Raw genomic sequence first — 16,634 nt, forward strand, 5'->3', positions numbered from 1 at the left:
CGCCAGGCACTCGCCGCCGCCGCGGAGCCCGGGAGAGCGGCGCTCCCTCCTCTTCTCCTCCCCCTGTTTCCCCCGGTATTGATTTTCTCCGCTGAAGGTGTGAGAAGTCGGCTCCCTCTCCCTTCTCTTCCGCGCCGCAGCCGACGGCCCCGCGCCTCCCCGCCCCCTCGTCCCGACCTCCCCGCTCCGCTCCGCTCGGCACCCGGGACCCTGCGGGACGGGGCTCTGCCCTTGCCGCCCCGCGGGCAGCCGCCCCGGCCCCGCCGCCCCAGCACCCCCGGAGGAGGGCGAGGAGGGGGCTGGGGGTGGGGGGAAGGAGTAGAGGCGAAGAACGCGACGTGGGAGAAGGAAACAGGAAAACTTTCCACCCTGGATTCTCTACTTCTGATCCATGGACAGAGCCCAACTCAGCCAACTTACAGACAGGCTATAAGCAGTAAGTACGGCGGCAGCTCGCGGGAGCCACTCGCTAGAGGCTTCCTCGCCAGCAGCCGGCTACTTCGTGGCATGCACAGCTGGCCGGCGCGGGGGGGCCGTGCCAGCGGGGCCGTCTGGACTGGCAGCCTCTTCCCCGCGGCCCCCGGGGGCGGGCCGGGACTGCGGCCGGACCCGGGGCGCAGCACCTGGCTGCGGCAGGCGGGTGGGCTGCTTGCCTGCCGAGCGCGATGGGAGCCGGGGCGCAGCTCTGCCTGCCCCCGCCCGCGGCAGGTTGGCGCCGGGCGGGTGAGGCGGACCGCTCGCTTCCAGCGGGGCCGGCTCCGGCGGCGGGAGCGGGGCGGCATCGCGCCCGGCCGCTACTCGCCCGGCTTTACGGAGCTGAACCGCCCCGGAGACGCGCGGCGGGCGCCCGGCCGGGTGAGCGAGGCCCGGTACCGGCCGGCGGCCACTGAAGCGCCCGTTGTTTCTCTCTCCCTAGGTCCGTGCTCTTTCTACTGCGACCTGCCAGCGGGAGCAGCGTCTCCGAGCATGGAGCGGAGGAGCGAGAGCCCCTGCCTGCGGGACAGCCCCGACAGAGGCAGCGGCAGTCCCGATGTCAAAGGGCCCCCCCCCGGGAAGGTGGCCAGGCTGGAGCAGAACGGCAGCCCCATGGGCACCCGCGGGAGGCCAAACGGCGCCGTCAGCAAGCCCGTGGGAGGTAACCGTGCGGCCGCGCTCGCGGCGGTTCCGCCGCCCGGGGTGCGCGGGGCGGCGGGCCCGGGGGAGCGGGCGGGTCGGCACCGTGCGCCGAGGGGTCGGCATGTCCGAGTGGCGGCTGGAGGGTGCCGCCCGCTTTTTTGGGCGAACATTTGTCCGCTCGGCACCGCTGCGGCGATGGGGATCCGCGGGAAGACTTGGAGCGGGCGTGCGGCGCGCAGCCCTCCGGCGTTAGAAGGCCGCCTGCCGAAAGAGGCCACCCCGGGCCCAGCTCTGGCCGGGCGGTTCTCAGATGGTCGGGGCTGGTCCTGCCGGAGGGTAACGGGACGAGAGCGTGTCCTGCCCTCGGCGCTTTCTTCGTGCGGATTGCCCGGGGACGGCCCACGGGCACCCTGCGGGGCACGGCAGCGGCCTGGGCAGCGCCGGCAGGAGAGGCCAGCGCTCCGGGCTGGCTGCGGGCGGTCGGGCTGCCTTCGCGGGTGCAGGTGACACCGCTTAGGCGCGTTAACACCCTCCGTCACAGCTGTAAGAGTGGGGACACCAGGGTGGGGAAAACGGTAGCGTTTATGGTCGCGTTTCGGGATTTTATTTTTCTTTCGGTAAGTAGCATTCTGTTGCGGTTGTAAAAGAGGATAGGGCATGTGCGAGGTTCAGCTCTTAAAGCAAATATATTGACCACTAGTTTTGCAGTTTTCCTGCATTTCTCTAGAATACTTACCTTTCTTACTTTGCTATCAAGTTGCTGGTCAGTTTTGTATTAAGAGCATGTTAAGTGTGTTGTTGCTTTTTCCTCTCCTTTTTTTTCCCAAGAAGATGAACTTTCCAGTCACTTCTCTAAAATACCTTCTTTTTTCCTCTTAACTCTGATGCTGTCGTGTTTAAGATAGAACAGCCTCGTGCTAGGAAAAATATGTTTAAAAATCTTGAAATTAACCAGATATAGTGAGCAGAATACTGCAGGAAAGGCCATCAACAACTTTTCATTAAAAAAAAAACACCTCTGTGTTTGTGTTTTAAAATGAGCAGAGTGGTAACACATAATTGTAGTTGTTTATACGCAAGGAGTTTGTGTAAATGGCATTTCGAGAGATACATTGAAATAGTCGTCACATGACTCTCTATTACGTGAGGTTTATTTAGCGATTTTACCATTAGATGCTTGTTTTAGACCTCTTTGGCTCAATAGGCTTCCTAATTGCTGAAGTTTGCTAAGGAGCTGCAGATTTTATTTTAAAAGCGTAGGATTCATTTATATACCTAATGAAGGGTAAGAGAGCTCACTAGTTTTTTATATTTCTGTATATCTAGTTTTTAATCTTCTTTGTGTTCATCCAATATATGGAAAAAGAAGAAACAGCTTTGCAGTGAAAGACTTGTAATGCTATTCCACTTCAAAATTGGTGAAGAAATAATTTGTTGAATAACTGTAAAAAGGAACTAGTTAATCATATAAAAAGTAGCAGATGTAGTTTTAGATGGTTTTTTTGAGGCTTATTATTAAAGCTGCTTGATTTTTAAAGGAATGTTAGAATTAGAGCTGTAATCTTTTTCCTTGGGGCATTTATAGAAATATACTTTAAGAGACCTCTTTTAAATGTTTTGGAATATATGTTTACTTTCTAGTTATAGCTGTTATCCAAGAGAAATTCAGCGGCTTTTACATTTGTACTGGTGGTTCAGCCTGAATCTGGCCTATTAAGCTATGGAAGATTTCTACCACTTAAGAAAAAGGCTTTCATTTCTGAAAGCAAACTTTTAAGAGCCTAAGTTTTCATTCATTACTCTTCATCTCATTTATAAAGGTGTTGTAGATTGCAGTGTGGAAGTGTGGGGGAATAAGAAATGCAGGAGTAATTTTTTTTTTTTTCCTTAGCTGATGTTCTTTAAGCAGTCTCAGTCTCTTTGGGTTTAGGCTGCTCATAATAAAGGTTATTCATTACTCTATTGATACTGAAAGCAAGAAGAAAATTATTCTTGTCTGAATACTTACCTAGGTTCTATAATACTCAATACTAAATTAGTTAAGGCAGATTTTTTTTTTAATAAGATAATGGTGCTGTTTAAAATTGATTTATTTTTTTTTTTCTCCTGGAAATACTTTCACAATAAATCAACATAGCTAATTTCTAGATATTTTTCTTCTGCTCTTTTTCAAGTTTGGTCTTTAAGAACCTGTTATGATCGAGTGATCTTTTCCTGAATGCAGAGCACACTTGTTTTAGGTATTTTTGGAAGTCTGTATCCTTGCAGTGATTACTGTGGTGCTAGTAATTTTTTTCACTGGAGTTGTGAAATGCATCTGTAGACATTTGTGGAAGGGCTTACTTTTAATTTACTGACAAATGAGCATAAAACCAATTTGAAATAAATATTGATAGGGACTCTCCTACTATTGTGCCTAGAGTCTGACAAAAAGGAAACTAATGAAAGTCATGGTGAAGTGACATCCAAGGCTTCAGTTGTCAGTGTTTCTGTTTATTCTTATTTCTTGGGCTTTAACAAGTGCTAATACTTACTGAATGTGAATTGCATTTGGGACAAAAATGGAAATACTTTACCGAAAACTAGAGACCATATTTTTTAGTGTTTTATTTTTAATTCCATAAAATGTATCCAAAGAGTTTGAAAGCAAAGTCAAATGCTAGCAATTCTTTTTCTCATCTCATTTTGGGCCTTAGATATGTAAATGCTGAAATTCCTTCCTATTTGTCAAGTGGCTTTTTGTTGTAATAATAATCAGTTTCTGAACTTAATTCGTGAGAACAGAGCAATAAGCTCTTAACTACCTGTGCTATGATGAGCCTGATGACCTTTGGTAACCAGTTTTATAATCGTACTGGTTGCTGTAATTATTTTTCTAGTGACTTCCCTGAGAAATAGAGAAATATAATGCTGTCGGTGTTTCTTGCTTTCTCTCTAGTTTTATGAGTGGAAAAGGGTTTTAAAATAAGCTTTTGTAATGCAGACAGAAAATCAGTTCTCATGAGAAATTTTGCCTTTCTTGGTTTTTTATTCCTAACACGAATGTACTTAATTCAGAGGACCATTACAGCAGCTATAATAATCTAGTGAAGGTCACTGAGAAGATAAACGAGGTCTTAAAGGTTGTGTTTAATAGGGGATTTAAAAGTTTTGGTACTGTTTACAATGTTGTTAGTGTCAGTCCAATGTATTAGAGTCCAGTTTTGGTTTGCCTGACTAACCCAGTGCTTCTAAAGTGTTTCAACAGTTACCTGGCCAGTCTGTTTTAAAACTTGTATGTAATAAAAAAACAAGTGTTCAGATTTTAAGGAGAGTAAGGTTCCTTGAAAAAAAAGGCTAATATCGCTTTAAAAAACATATGAAGCCTGGGAGAGAGTTTAGAGCAAGCAAGAGCACTATGGTGTTGACAGCTTTATATCCCTGTTGGGTAACATTCACTTACTAGAATTGGCGTCTCCTCTCAGTTAGTAATTCACTCCATAAGGATTAAAAAAAAGAGGGGTGATTAATGACTAGGAAACTTATATTTACAGAATTGTTGATTGCAGTTCGTGAACCTGTTTGTGTAAGAGTGGATGTGCATATATATGTGTGTGTGTGTTGATTTGAAGAGCATAGAAAATAAGCATCAAAAGCCTCTGAAAGCGACTTAAAATGCCAGTTTGCAGATTGAGCTCTACTGAAGTTTTATTTTGCTGAAAAAGAAACATAGAATCAAACGATAGCCAAGGGAGCACGTTCAAATTTGGAGCAGGAAATGATTACAAAACACTTTTTGTTTAGATTAGTTTGATGCAGTCTGATAATATGTTCATATTCATTTAACTGTTAAAAACTGTGATTCAGTTTACAAAATATTAATGGAGGGAAAAGCATTCAGGCAATTCAAACCAAAGTATATGATCAGGATCTTAATTGGTGGCTGTAGTTGTGGAGCCTGTACAGAGTCAGATGGAACAGAAATGTGGATGCAGTGACTGTTCGGAGCGCTGCTGCTGGTTGCTGTAAGCCCCCTAAAATTCAGGGTATTGTGATCGTGTCTGCTTAAGTGTAGTTAGAGATCCATTTTAATATATCTCTGGTGTGACAGAAACACGGGCTGAGAGTTAAAGAGCTGTTTGTCTAGGTCCATTCTATGTATTTCTGTAAAAATATTGTAGGGTTTGTACTACCTTTTATATCTTTACACGGATTCAAGGTACCTGATTGGAGCAAAAATTCGCTTCTGTGCGGACGGAAGAACACAGCCTGATCAAATTTGCGCCTCTGTTCTACATGGTTGGCTAACGTGGCGTCCTGAACGCAGTAAGGAAGTACGTTTCACTTGTCCTTAGGAACTGAGCGGAGCGAAAGGTTACGTTTTAGATTCCTGCCCAGATCCTAGATGAAGAATACCTTCCTGCTGCCTGAAAGAAATATGTAGCTGTTTGAAAGAGTTAAGCGCGTTGAAATACAGAAGCGTGAAAGCCGCAAATCCTTGTTAGTTTCAGGAGCCAGCATAGCTGTATTTTTATGTTTTACGTTTATGTTTTATCTGTGGCTGCATAGTTGCAAAACGTTGCTTTCTAATTTGATATAATTCAGTAGGGATTTGGAAGAAATGTAAAATCTTGGATTTTGCACGTTTCTGATACATAATGAGGAAGAAACCTCTAATTTAACAGGAACAGTAAGAAAAACAAGACAGTGTTTTTTTTTTTTCGGGACTGATTGTTAAGAATTAGTTTCTGGTCTTTTTGCTGATCTTCACCCTTCTCTCCCTTTTCCAATCAGGCTATGTCATGTAAGTAGAACAAACAGAGCAGTCACTCCTGAAGGGTCATCCAGTGTATCAGCTGTATTTTTGCTGAGGTAGAAAAATAGTCTTTCTTTATGTGTTTTCAGTACTTGGTCTGTTATTAAAATAAAGACACAGTTGGTTGAAGTACGTGTGCAATTGAACATACACATTAAACAGAGTATAGGGTATCCACCCATTCAATGACCTAGACATAATTTGATGTTTAGGGTAATTTTGGAGCCCTTAAGTTGCAACTGCAGAAAGACACCAACAATTTTGAATTCAAGATTTAAGATTAGTGGTAGTAAGATTTTTTTTCTTTCCCCCGCAACAGTTCCTAAGTGTTTCAAGTCATCTCCCTGCTTCCTCTCCGCACCCATGGCCGTGTTTGTTAACTACATGCTGTTATTCTTATCATAAACCAAATGAAAGAAAAAGCAACCAACATAATTGAAATAATCCATATTAATTCTCTGTTTACTCCTCCCTTTTTAAGTTGGGTCCTGCCTTTTCTTGGTTTCACTGGGATAGGACATAGTGTATTTACTGTCAATTATTTATAAGGCAATTCGTTGACAAACTCACCTTTGTAGGAGGTTTCAGTGGCTTCCCAGAACTGTTTTTGTGCCTAAAGAAGATGGCAAAATCATATTAAAAACTACAAAGATGCCAACGAGGTAACATATTTTCAAGAAATTAGATAGTGACTTGTCTTCCACTCAGAATTTAGATGAAGAATTCGGACATCAAAGGAAGGCCAACAGTATTAATCTTTTACTGTTATGAACAAACACTTAGAGGTGAAGTTTGAAGATTGCCTTCTCAAATACCTAATTTTGTGGAATCCTTATAGTCTATTTAAATACTCTTACTGTGCTGAATATTTTATCTTGATTTAAAAATAGAAAAAAACATGGCATAATATAACTGTAATCAAGTCATAATTTCAACAGACAGCTATGTCATATTGAAACTTTCTAGTTTGTAGCACAGACTTTCAGATGGTATCACTTACTTTGAAATTCCTTGAAAAGTATTTGAGTTTAGTGCTCTTCATGGAGATGCTAGCCTGAATATTTATTTTTGCAGTTACTTTCTATTATTGATGTTTTCTTTAGAGCTGTCTGTGTGGAATGGGGAGGAAAAGGGCCACAACGGTGGTCTGGAGCTTAAGTAAAATACTTGAACCAGTAAGATTTTTGTCACTCACGTTGACACAGAACATGGTAATACAATATGGCAACTATGGTGCTGTCAGATGAAGAGCTTTACTGCAGTCATGTATTTATATTCACCAAACATCTGTGTGTCCCGTTTAGGAAAATTCTTATTTTTGTGATTGAGCACTTCCCAACCTGCTTTTAAATCTTATTTTTAAACTTTTCAAAATAGCTGGAAATCTGTAAAACTTGGGGAAGATTTTCTTTTGAATCCCAAATTGCAAGGCATAGCTAAGTTAGGCCTTTAATTACTGCCCCTCATAATTTAGTTAAATTAGTAACTACGGCTGTGTTTTTAGGATTAAAGGCCCAGTTTTTCAAGGTATAAAGTATTACCAAGTCCCTTTGAATTGGTAGGACGGGGGTTTGTTGGAGATAACGTGTGTCTGATTCATGCTCTGTGACTACCGAAGGAGCGTGCTCTCCTTCTGAAGCTTGGAGTGGCTTTGAAACCAGCCCTCTGTGTCGAACAGGGAGCCAGAGCCCTTTCTGGCTCTGAAAAAATCGCCTTTGGTAATTGGTTCCTACTGTACCAAATGTCCGGGGTCAGCTGCATCAGTCCCCACGGTGGTGTGTGTCACTAATGCAGATGTAAGAAATAGTCAGAGCAGACAAAAGGCAGCTGAGTATTTGATGGCTTTTGAGAAATGTTTTCTAGCCTATAGCGATACTAAAAAAACTTGCCCTCCAAGAGGCTTTGTACTTGTTGCAGAATGCTCATCGGCAGCGTCTCCGCTGCGGGGCTGCAGACAAATGAATTCACATTGATTAGTGGTATGGAAGACAGAAAATACTCTTTGCCATTTCATTTGAGGGCAGCTGTTAGCCCATCTAGTTGAGGTTCTCATGGCCATTCCCAAGTGTTGACTGCTTTAATGTATGATACATTCTCAGCCAGCAAGGCGTGTTGTCCATATTGTCGTTATTTTATAGTTTGGGATTTTTTTTTTTTTAATCCGGAGTTCCTGCACTTTGTATGAAGGCACGTACTGCAGCTGTTGAGTATATTTTGTCCCTGTCTTCATTTACATTGATGCAAATATTGGTGAGGGAAAATATATTTTCTATTTCCAGTGTTATTCCTTCTATTCCAGGGAATTTTAAAAACCCCATGAAATAGTATTTTTAGTTGTTTGTGGGGTTTTTTTTTCTTTTTTTTTTTTTTTTTTTTTTTTCTTTTTAAATATATTTTCTAGTTCTGCAAGTGTCTCCTGATGATTTACAAATATACAGGATTTTGGCATTTGTCTATCAGCAGTTTAGGGCTGCTGACATAGAAAAGCTCTTACAAAAGTTGTTTGAAAGGTTTTGTTTGTTTTGTTGGTTGGTTAGTGTTGTGTTTTGCTTTGTTTTTTTTAAGTGTAATTCTTACTTTGATTTTTTTAAGGTGGGAATGTCGATGTTGCTAGTATCTGAGGACTTAAGTAAAACTTCCTTCCAGGAGGCACTTCTACATAGAATAAAACCGTGCAAATAATTCACAGATTGTTTAAAAAATGAAGTGTGAGCCCTGCATCGATGTTATGGTAAGCTGGATGCTAGGGCAGGAAGGCTGTGTCTGAACTCAAGATATATTTTCAATTTCTTGTCAAATGCTGAATGATTATTGGTGTTTCATGCAGTGATGTTTGGAAAGATAGAAGATTGTAATTTTTTGTAGAAGCTGTATGAAGGAAACAGAAAGAATTTGAAGAAAAAGGGCGGGTAGCTCTAGATAAGAGTTTAAGCATATGATTTGTTTTCTAAATAGAAAATTATCTGGCTAATTATCTGGGTAAATATGTGTAGTTACTGTGCTCTAACTGATGTCCTCGTATCAGATGGACATGGAATATTAAACAATTTGAGCACAACTGTACCTTGTTAGCACCAATGTCAGCAAGGTAAAGAAGGTCAGAAAAATCTTAGTAGCTGTCAGGCACTATTTTTTATGAAGCTGCAGCATCTCTTGAGATAACCATATACCCACTGCGTTTTCAGAATGCAGTGGAAATGTTTTCCACTTAAACATGCTCCCTCATTTGTTCCCCAAAGGCACACTGAGATGAAAAGACACACTGTTGACAGCAAATCTTCTCAAAGGTGCTAAACCTGGCATGAAATGTCTGAAATGTCTTATATCAAAAGCATGATTTGTATGGCTGCATGCAGCCACAAGGTTACTTTGTCTCTCTCTCAGCTGTTCCATTCTATTTGTAATGTTGAGAAGGGGCTGGATTAGTCTGTCTTTACTTGGGTATCACCCGCACTTCACTCTTGAGAAGTTGCTGACTTTGTCAGCATTTGGACGGAATTTTCAGATAAGCGAGGAAACTCAAAAAGAAGTATTTACCATCTTGGTAATCTAAACTCATGGAGAATGTGTAGCCATAAATTTAACTGACAGGCATATATTGGAAATGAAGCATGTTATTTTCAAAACTATAACCAGCCTATTTTTTTGAGAGTAATAAAAATTCATATTTTGAGCATATTTTGGTTTACATGCATTTCCATTATTTATATATTAAAACTAGATGTGCACAATTTCCAGCCTTATTATTTTGAATGGTTATTAAGAAATGTAGTTATAAATTATGAGTTATACAATACTTTGGAGTAAAAGGTGATTTTCATAATGTCTTTTCCCAACTTACAAATAACTTCTTTGCCATAATACAAACATGCTAGCGGAGCAACATGATAGATGTCTCTTTAAGTATCGTAGTAAAAGAAAATGACTTGTATTCTGAGGCTGTGGATAGTTTATGTTGTTTTGGACCCATTTCCCAAGCAGTGATCGAAAACAGATTACAATAACAATTATACAGTCAGAAGATGCAATATCCATTTCTGTTTTAATTGAGTGAAAGAATAATAAAAACATCATTAAGAAAAATGAGGTGGACCTGTCATACATGCTACCAATTTTTAGATTTAGAGAAAATGCAGAGTAACAGAAGTGTGAGCTTTTTTTTTTTAAATTTTTCCTTTTTTTTAAAAGAGTAGTTTTTTTCTGAAGCTAGAAGTCTGGATAGTAGACTTCATATGGGCTCCTGTGAGCAAGTATGCAGTAAGTAGGCGTATTGCTTGACAAAAATGCTCAAGTTAGGCATTGTCTGAGTGTCTGGATCTGGCATAATAATGCATGTATTGAGCCCTTCTGATGCCTAATGATTCCTATGATTACAGTGTCATGTTGACCTGCCGGCTAGATGAGCTTTGAGAATGCCATGGACAGGTAGAAAGTAGTAAAAATCGCTTCCTTCTCTTTCAAAATGAAAAGCTGTGCTACTTCATGTCCGGGGGGTATTTTGGGTTTTTGTGCCATCTGCAAGTCTGTGGACATGAATGTGAATAATCGTACTTGGTCTCCTAAACCGTCACTCCCTGGGACTGACTCTTCTATGGCCCTTTAGCTACCTCACCGTGTCAGGGTTCGGATTAGGACCCAAAAGGCAGAAGGGCTCTGTGCCGAGGGACTGTGCATCTGTGTGCCTCTTGCCAAGGGACCAAACCCTAGCTGAAGGCCTGAGGTTGAGGGATCCTGGCTCTCCGTTTTCTCTGCCTCATAGAGCTGTAAGCAGAAGTGTCCTTTCTGCTGTACCATACATGGGAAGGGAGCGCCTTGCTACAGTAGCCTTGGCTCTAGTCCTGTATCATACAGCTTTATAAATCAACATTTGGAATGGCATCCAAAAGGAAAATGGGAGCCAGTTTGGCCTTTGGAGTACAGATGTAATCTGCTTTCTTTGGCTAACACCTCTCAGTGAGCACATGCATTTGCACTAGCAGAAGTATCTAATTCTTCGGTGTAGCTCTGTGCACCATAATAATGTAGGAATTCAGCTTGATGAGCCCCAAAAGCATTGCTGACTCTTCACAAGTGAATCCACACACAGTAGGTCAGCCTATAGGTAGGTCTTTTCCACTCTTGCCCTGAAATATTCCGAACTGGATGAAGTGTCCTGTGTATACCTGAGAAAGAGAATGTGTCTATTAACTTTTGTTCCTCATGGCTTGTTCAATAAAGATTTGGTCGTTATGAAAACCCATTAGATTAATGTGACCTGCTGGCAGATAAATGTAAGTATTCCTAGAGGAGTAATGTTCAAGCTGATGGCTGTTAAATGTGTGTTCTTAGATTTGTAGAGTGGTTCCCCTACAACTCTGCTGTAAGAGAATTCAAGAGAAGGTCGCTCCGAAGTTGGCCTCTGTCCACAAGGGTGTGAAAGATAGGAGTTGTAAGCAAGGGCCAAGTCCCAGAGGCCAGTTTCCCCATAATGGGCTGTAGGTGCAGACTGTCTGAAGACTCGGTATTGACTGGTGGAAAGGGAGGCAGAGGGGGAAGTTGGCTGTCTTCTGGAGGTCAGAACGGCTCCTGCATTTTCTCGTTTGTGATTCTCTCCCCCACTTATCTTCCCGCTGGAGATCTGATGAAGATTTCTGTGGTCTCCTTCTACCAGAAAAATACCATCTAGTAATGATACTGCTGTAGCAATAGTCTCACCCTTGCTGAAAGTGAAGCAGGATGAAGAGCTTCATCAGTTACCGTTGAGTTTGACAACATTTATTCAGAGAGAGTTTAATGTGGCTTGTCCTCTTGCGTATGTACTTGTAACATTTGCCTATAGCCAATTCTGCCATATATGTTGACTGTCACTTAGAAATGAGGTTTTCTAGTGCTGCCAGTATCTGTAAGATATGAGGGGACAAGGCAGTGGTTACAGTGGTCGCAGATAATTCAGCTTGTCTCACTGTTGGAGCCTGCAATTTGGTTTGAAGGCAGAGGTGTAGGTTGGCAGACGTTTATCTTGTAACGTGGAGAAGGGGTGATAAGATTTCTTCTTCTCCTTGCCAAGGAGTGGTTCACAGAGGGATGGACACGAACGAGAGAACTTGCTGGTGGGTCCCAGTGGGGACCCCAAAATAGGCCTGAGTGTGGTCTGCAGCACTTCTTCAGAAATAAAACCTCAAACCAGCTATGAAAGTTTTTCTGTTGCATTCCAGGGGACTTATCCCAGTACCAGGAGACTAGTTAATAGGACCTTCATTAAAATGCTTTTGCTAGAAGATGTTTTTTTTGCTTCAAAAATTACATAATATAGTGGCATCTGCTAGCATCACTGAATTTAAGGGCTTATTAGTGGTTCCAGTTTTCAGGGTTTAAAAATGTTGGTCATTAAAAATAATTTTGGGTGGAACTTGGCATAGAGAGTCTTAGCCCCTTAGGCTAGTTCTGTTATGTTTTTGAGAGAAAAGAAACAGAAAGTAGTCCCCCAATCTAAAAGCCCCTCACGAACCCTATGTCTGTTTTTAAGTTAAAGAAACCAAAACCTAAAAATTACAGGAAATTATTGGCTTAAGATGATTTTTTAACAAAAAGTTAACTGATTTTAGAAGTGTTCATTCCACTGATTTTTGAGTGAAAGGAATATATTTTCCATTTAGTTTATATTGTAAAGTATGGCTGTGGAATATTTTTTCTTCTTTTCTAATTGGGAAACAAGCTGAAACAACTGAGCTGTTTTATTTAGGAAAAATGTAACTATAACGTCTTTGCCTCTTTCCTTTCAATGGGAATAGTTGGACTCAATTATTTTAAGTGTTCTTTTCCAACCAGACTGACTCTATGATTCTGTTCCATGGATTGGAAGGCCTGTGTGTGATTCCGGTGGGATTTCTGCATGCTGGGGTGCTGAGCTTTCTGCTGGAGCAACCTAGACAGCTGTTCATGCTGCCTTCTCACTCAGGCTCCCTCAAAGCAGTATTTCAAGCTCTGGGCTATCATTGCTCTCAGTTTTGCTTGTTTAATTAGAGAGGTGGAAGTGCTTTATTCTCCTGTTTAATTGCTCTTGCCTCCTGGCTGAGTGCATGGCCATCCCTGGGCTAACAGGGCACAAAGCCCCAGTGGCGCTGCTCCTGTTCCTACTCGGTGAACTCAACCGGTGTGACAGATCCAAACTTCAGGCTGAGTTAGTGCAACTGGTTTAGCAAAGGGGCTTTGTTAGCAGAAACAGCTGATTCCCTTTGACTAAGAGAGGCCTCATCTCCTGCGAGTAACACTTCTGTCCCAGGCATGCTGCAGGAGAGGCTGTGCGAGAGGTAAATGCTGGGTGTTCTTCTATTTCTCATTTCTTGTTTGTCACAGCACATGCTCTTAAGTGTGCCTTTTCTTTTAGAGCATTTTTTTAGGAATTCAAGCATTATCAAATCGAGTTATGAGTTTCATAATATGTTTCTGTGGTGGGATAGTGGCCTGGAATATTTTGTGTTAAACAGTAAGGCTGTTATTTCAGCTAGGAGAAGGATTCTTTGGGTAGTTAAGCTGTCAGAAGCAGAGGACATCTGCAGAGATGGTAGTGACTTATTTATAAGACTTCCTGAGATCTGGGATAGCTGTGATGGCTGGGAGACTGAAGCCACAGAAGGGACTGGAAGCTGAAGAAAGATGTAAATAATACCTTGTGGTTTGCATTTGCCATTGGCTAAAATATAAAATGTAGAAATGCATTTCCTGCCTACAGATTTATTGAATATGTAAAGCCAGAAAAAATAGCTGAGGAGGAGTAGAAAGATATTGTCCTTAGTTTTACTTCCTCTGGCCCTCCTAAGAAGAAAAACTCTACAATATAATGTTATTTAACATGATTTTGTTTCTTTGGCAAACATTGTATTAAAATCATCTGTGGACTGAGCTCTTCCTTACCAAATTGCATCCTGGAACAAATTATTTGCAGCAGGCTTATAAATCCACGAAGAGTAGGAGTTTAACAGCGTCACATTACTGCTTATATGCAAAATCAGATATCTTGCATTTTGTCTAGAGCACACTGGAGATCAGAGGATTAGCAGAAAGTAGGGTGCTTGTTTTTTAACAAAACCTTTTGCTGTAATGAGGTGCTTGATGCCGCATAGGACTGTACAGTTGCAAAGATCTTGGTACGGTCTCCTGTATTTGACATAGCGATTTCCTGCTGGCTGCCTGTCAGTGTGTGCACACAGCTTTCTTCATGTGGTTCCGAGTGGTTAGTGACAAACAACTGCAAAGTCATTCCTTCAGTCCCCATTAAAAAAGATTTACAGTGAAAGAATTCTCAGCTTCATAATGAGACTGTTGCAAGCTGGTGCTTGATAAGTAAAAGGCTGAAACACAGTCCATTTACCCAAACCAAGCATTTATTGTAAATAAAGTGCCAACAACTTATATTCTGTCCGATTTAATTGTATTCATAATTTATGGTGTAACTTGAAAGTGAGCCCTAATGGACACGCCTAATGCTTGCTGAAGTGAGGGAGCTCTGTCTCTTCCACCTTATCATGGAATTGCCCCGGCATGGGCTGAACCTGGGGTCTGCTTCAAGCCAGATCCTGCTTGAGTGTGAACAGTCGTATGTGTGTCCCTGTGGAAACGGTATGATTGTGATTGTTAAGCCTGTCATTGTATCTCCTGCATCTGCAGCCCTCAGCTGGACTCTGCCGGATTTTCTGGAGGAGATCTCACATCACCATCAGCTACAACTACGCTGTGATTTAAACAAAAGCGGTGTTGAGATCAACACCACCCCCCCCCGACCCCTTTTTTTTTTCCAAATACTGTTTGATGTCTTTCCTTTTGAAAAAGCCCCTGCCAACTGGACGAAATACCCCTCATTTTGCAGTGCAGTTGATTTTTCTAGTAACGAATTTATCTTCTATTGTTACATGTGAACTTAAAGGTCTTTTCCAACCGAAATGATTCTCTGATTCTGTTTGTTTAGCTAATCAAGTCTTTAATAGAAATCTCCTGATTATTAGCATGTGAACTAGGTTTTAATTTCTGATCACGTCAGGATTTGCACTTTACGCTGTTTTGAAGAAGTGGCACACTGAGGCTTTAAAGCTTCTTTTTCTCTTTTCTTCTTTTTTTTTTTAATTAACTTAGTGGTGGAGTTAAGTTTTTCAGAATGGAAATTACGGATTTGTATTACACTTAAGGATGCAGGATGGCATTTTGCTGCAGAAATTCAGGTATTTCTGTGTAACTGAAAGCTGTCAAACTGAATTGGCTTCTGCCTTTTCAATGAGAACTGCAGGATGTGAAAAGGAGACCTAGCAAACCTCTCCTGTGCTGATTTCTGCCCTTTAAAACATTTTTCTCAGTTTAGGTTCATTTTTCAAATTTGTTTAGAAGAAAGGGGAAGACAGTTAAAATAACAAATCTGTATATGTAAGGTCAGCTCTACTACAGTGTAGAGAGAAATAAATAGGCTGCTTTTCCTTGATTGCCTTTGCTGGATAAAGGTCTCTCTCTAAAGAGAGGTCTCTCTTTTTTCTAAAGAAAAACCAGAAGCAGATTAGGTTTAGGAAACGTTTGTAGTTTGATTGCTTCCTGTGGTTACTGCCAGTCGTGGAAACATGCTTTATTGTTAAATATACGAAATCTTTATCTAGATAATTTCCTCAAGACAATCCATACTTTGCTAATTGGGCTTCTTAGTTTCTGTTGTAGAGTAAGGGTCACATCTTAGAAGTCCAGCCAAAGTTGCTTTTACTTCAGTGGTTTCTAGGTGTGCGTGGAAATAGGCATTTGTGGATTCTGCTCTTGCTATTGCCTGGATTTTCACCACCACCACCCCCCACCCCCTGGTGAAAGCGCCAGCTTAGAGAGCCGTCCACATTGCAGTCCCTGCTAGGGGAAATGTTTTCTACATAAAGTAATGAAGAATTTTAAGTAGTTTATGAATTTTCAAGTAGATGTGCTGGTTTCTTAACTCCAAACCATAGAAATTTGCTTTGTCTTTCAGGAAGATTACTCTGCCTGTGTGTCTGTGTTCTGTTTAAAACAAAACAAAAAAAACCCACCCTAGCAAACAAAACCTAAAAACCCAAAGCATAACAGCAGCGACAACAACTTTATTTTCCACTTTCTTCACTTGATAAAAATCTCTCCACTGTAGAATGATTTCCTTTGGGTTTGACACCACCATTTGATCTCAGTTTTTAATAATTTTGGTGGCTTTCACTCCCAGAAGAAAACATGCTTGTGCTGTGAAGTATTCCCACTAGAAATCTGGGAAGCCTTAAAACCTCATGTTACTCAGGGCAAAGAACCGGCTTCTTTATTAATTCCCTGCTAGACAACTCCTCTACAGTAAATCTTTCCATAACACCATGCTGTTGAAATTAATCAACCCGATGTTTGGAAATTGTTCAAACTAGATAAAATTAAGTAACACCTTGATGGGACTCAAAACGTGACGTGACGGAAAGAGATTTTGATCTAAAAAGATACGAATTTTATTGGTGCTTTTTCTTTCTAGTTGATCTTAATTTTATGCTTATTAGGACACACAAGCACTGCTCCCTATTTAATGGCTGGAGAGGTGGGTGGCTGTAGGAGCTCTCAGCTTTCAGCTCTGCCTGGGATGCTTCTGTGCAAGCAGACCATGCAGAGAAGTTAGGTGCCAATAGTGTCACATCTATTACTTAAAAAAGCATGGGCTTGGCAAAGCATTATTTGCAAAGGAACAGAAGAAACTGTGCAGGACTTTTTAATA

At 41.7% G+C, this 16,634-nt stretch overlaps 1 protein-coding gene across 4 annotated transcripts in view; it reads left to right on the top strand.

The window, feature by feature from the left end:
* Positions 1–263: 263 nt before the first annotated feature.
* SATB2 (SATB homeobox 2) overlaps positions 264–16,634 on the top strand; it is a 130,333-nt gene continuing 113,962 nt past the window's right edge. For 2 of the 4 annotated variants that reach the window (XM_040070062.2, XM_040070058.2), the window contains exons 1-2: positions 642–708; positions 917–1,135. In XM_040070062.2, the coding sequence (XP_039925996.1) occupies positions 666–708; positions 917–1,135 (262 nt within the window). In that variant the 5' untranslated portion in view covers positions 642–665. Of the gene's footprint in view, positions 437–641; positions 709–916; positions 1,136–1,626; positions 1,734–16,634 lie in introns of those variants that run through there. The other 2 variants (XM_040070059.2, XM_040070063.2) reach the window with 2 other exon arrangements.

The sequence above is a fragment of the Hirundo rustica genome, chromosome 7 (genome assembly GCF_015227805.2).
Source record: "Hirundo rustica isolate bHirRus1 chromosome 7, bHirRus1.pri.v3, whole genome shotgun sequence".
NCBI classification, from domain to species: Eukaryota; Metazoa; Chordata; class Aves; order Passeriformes; family Hirundinidae; genus Hirundo; species Hirundo rustica.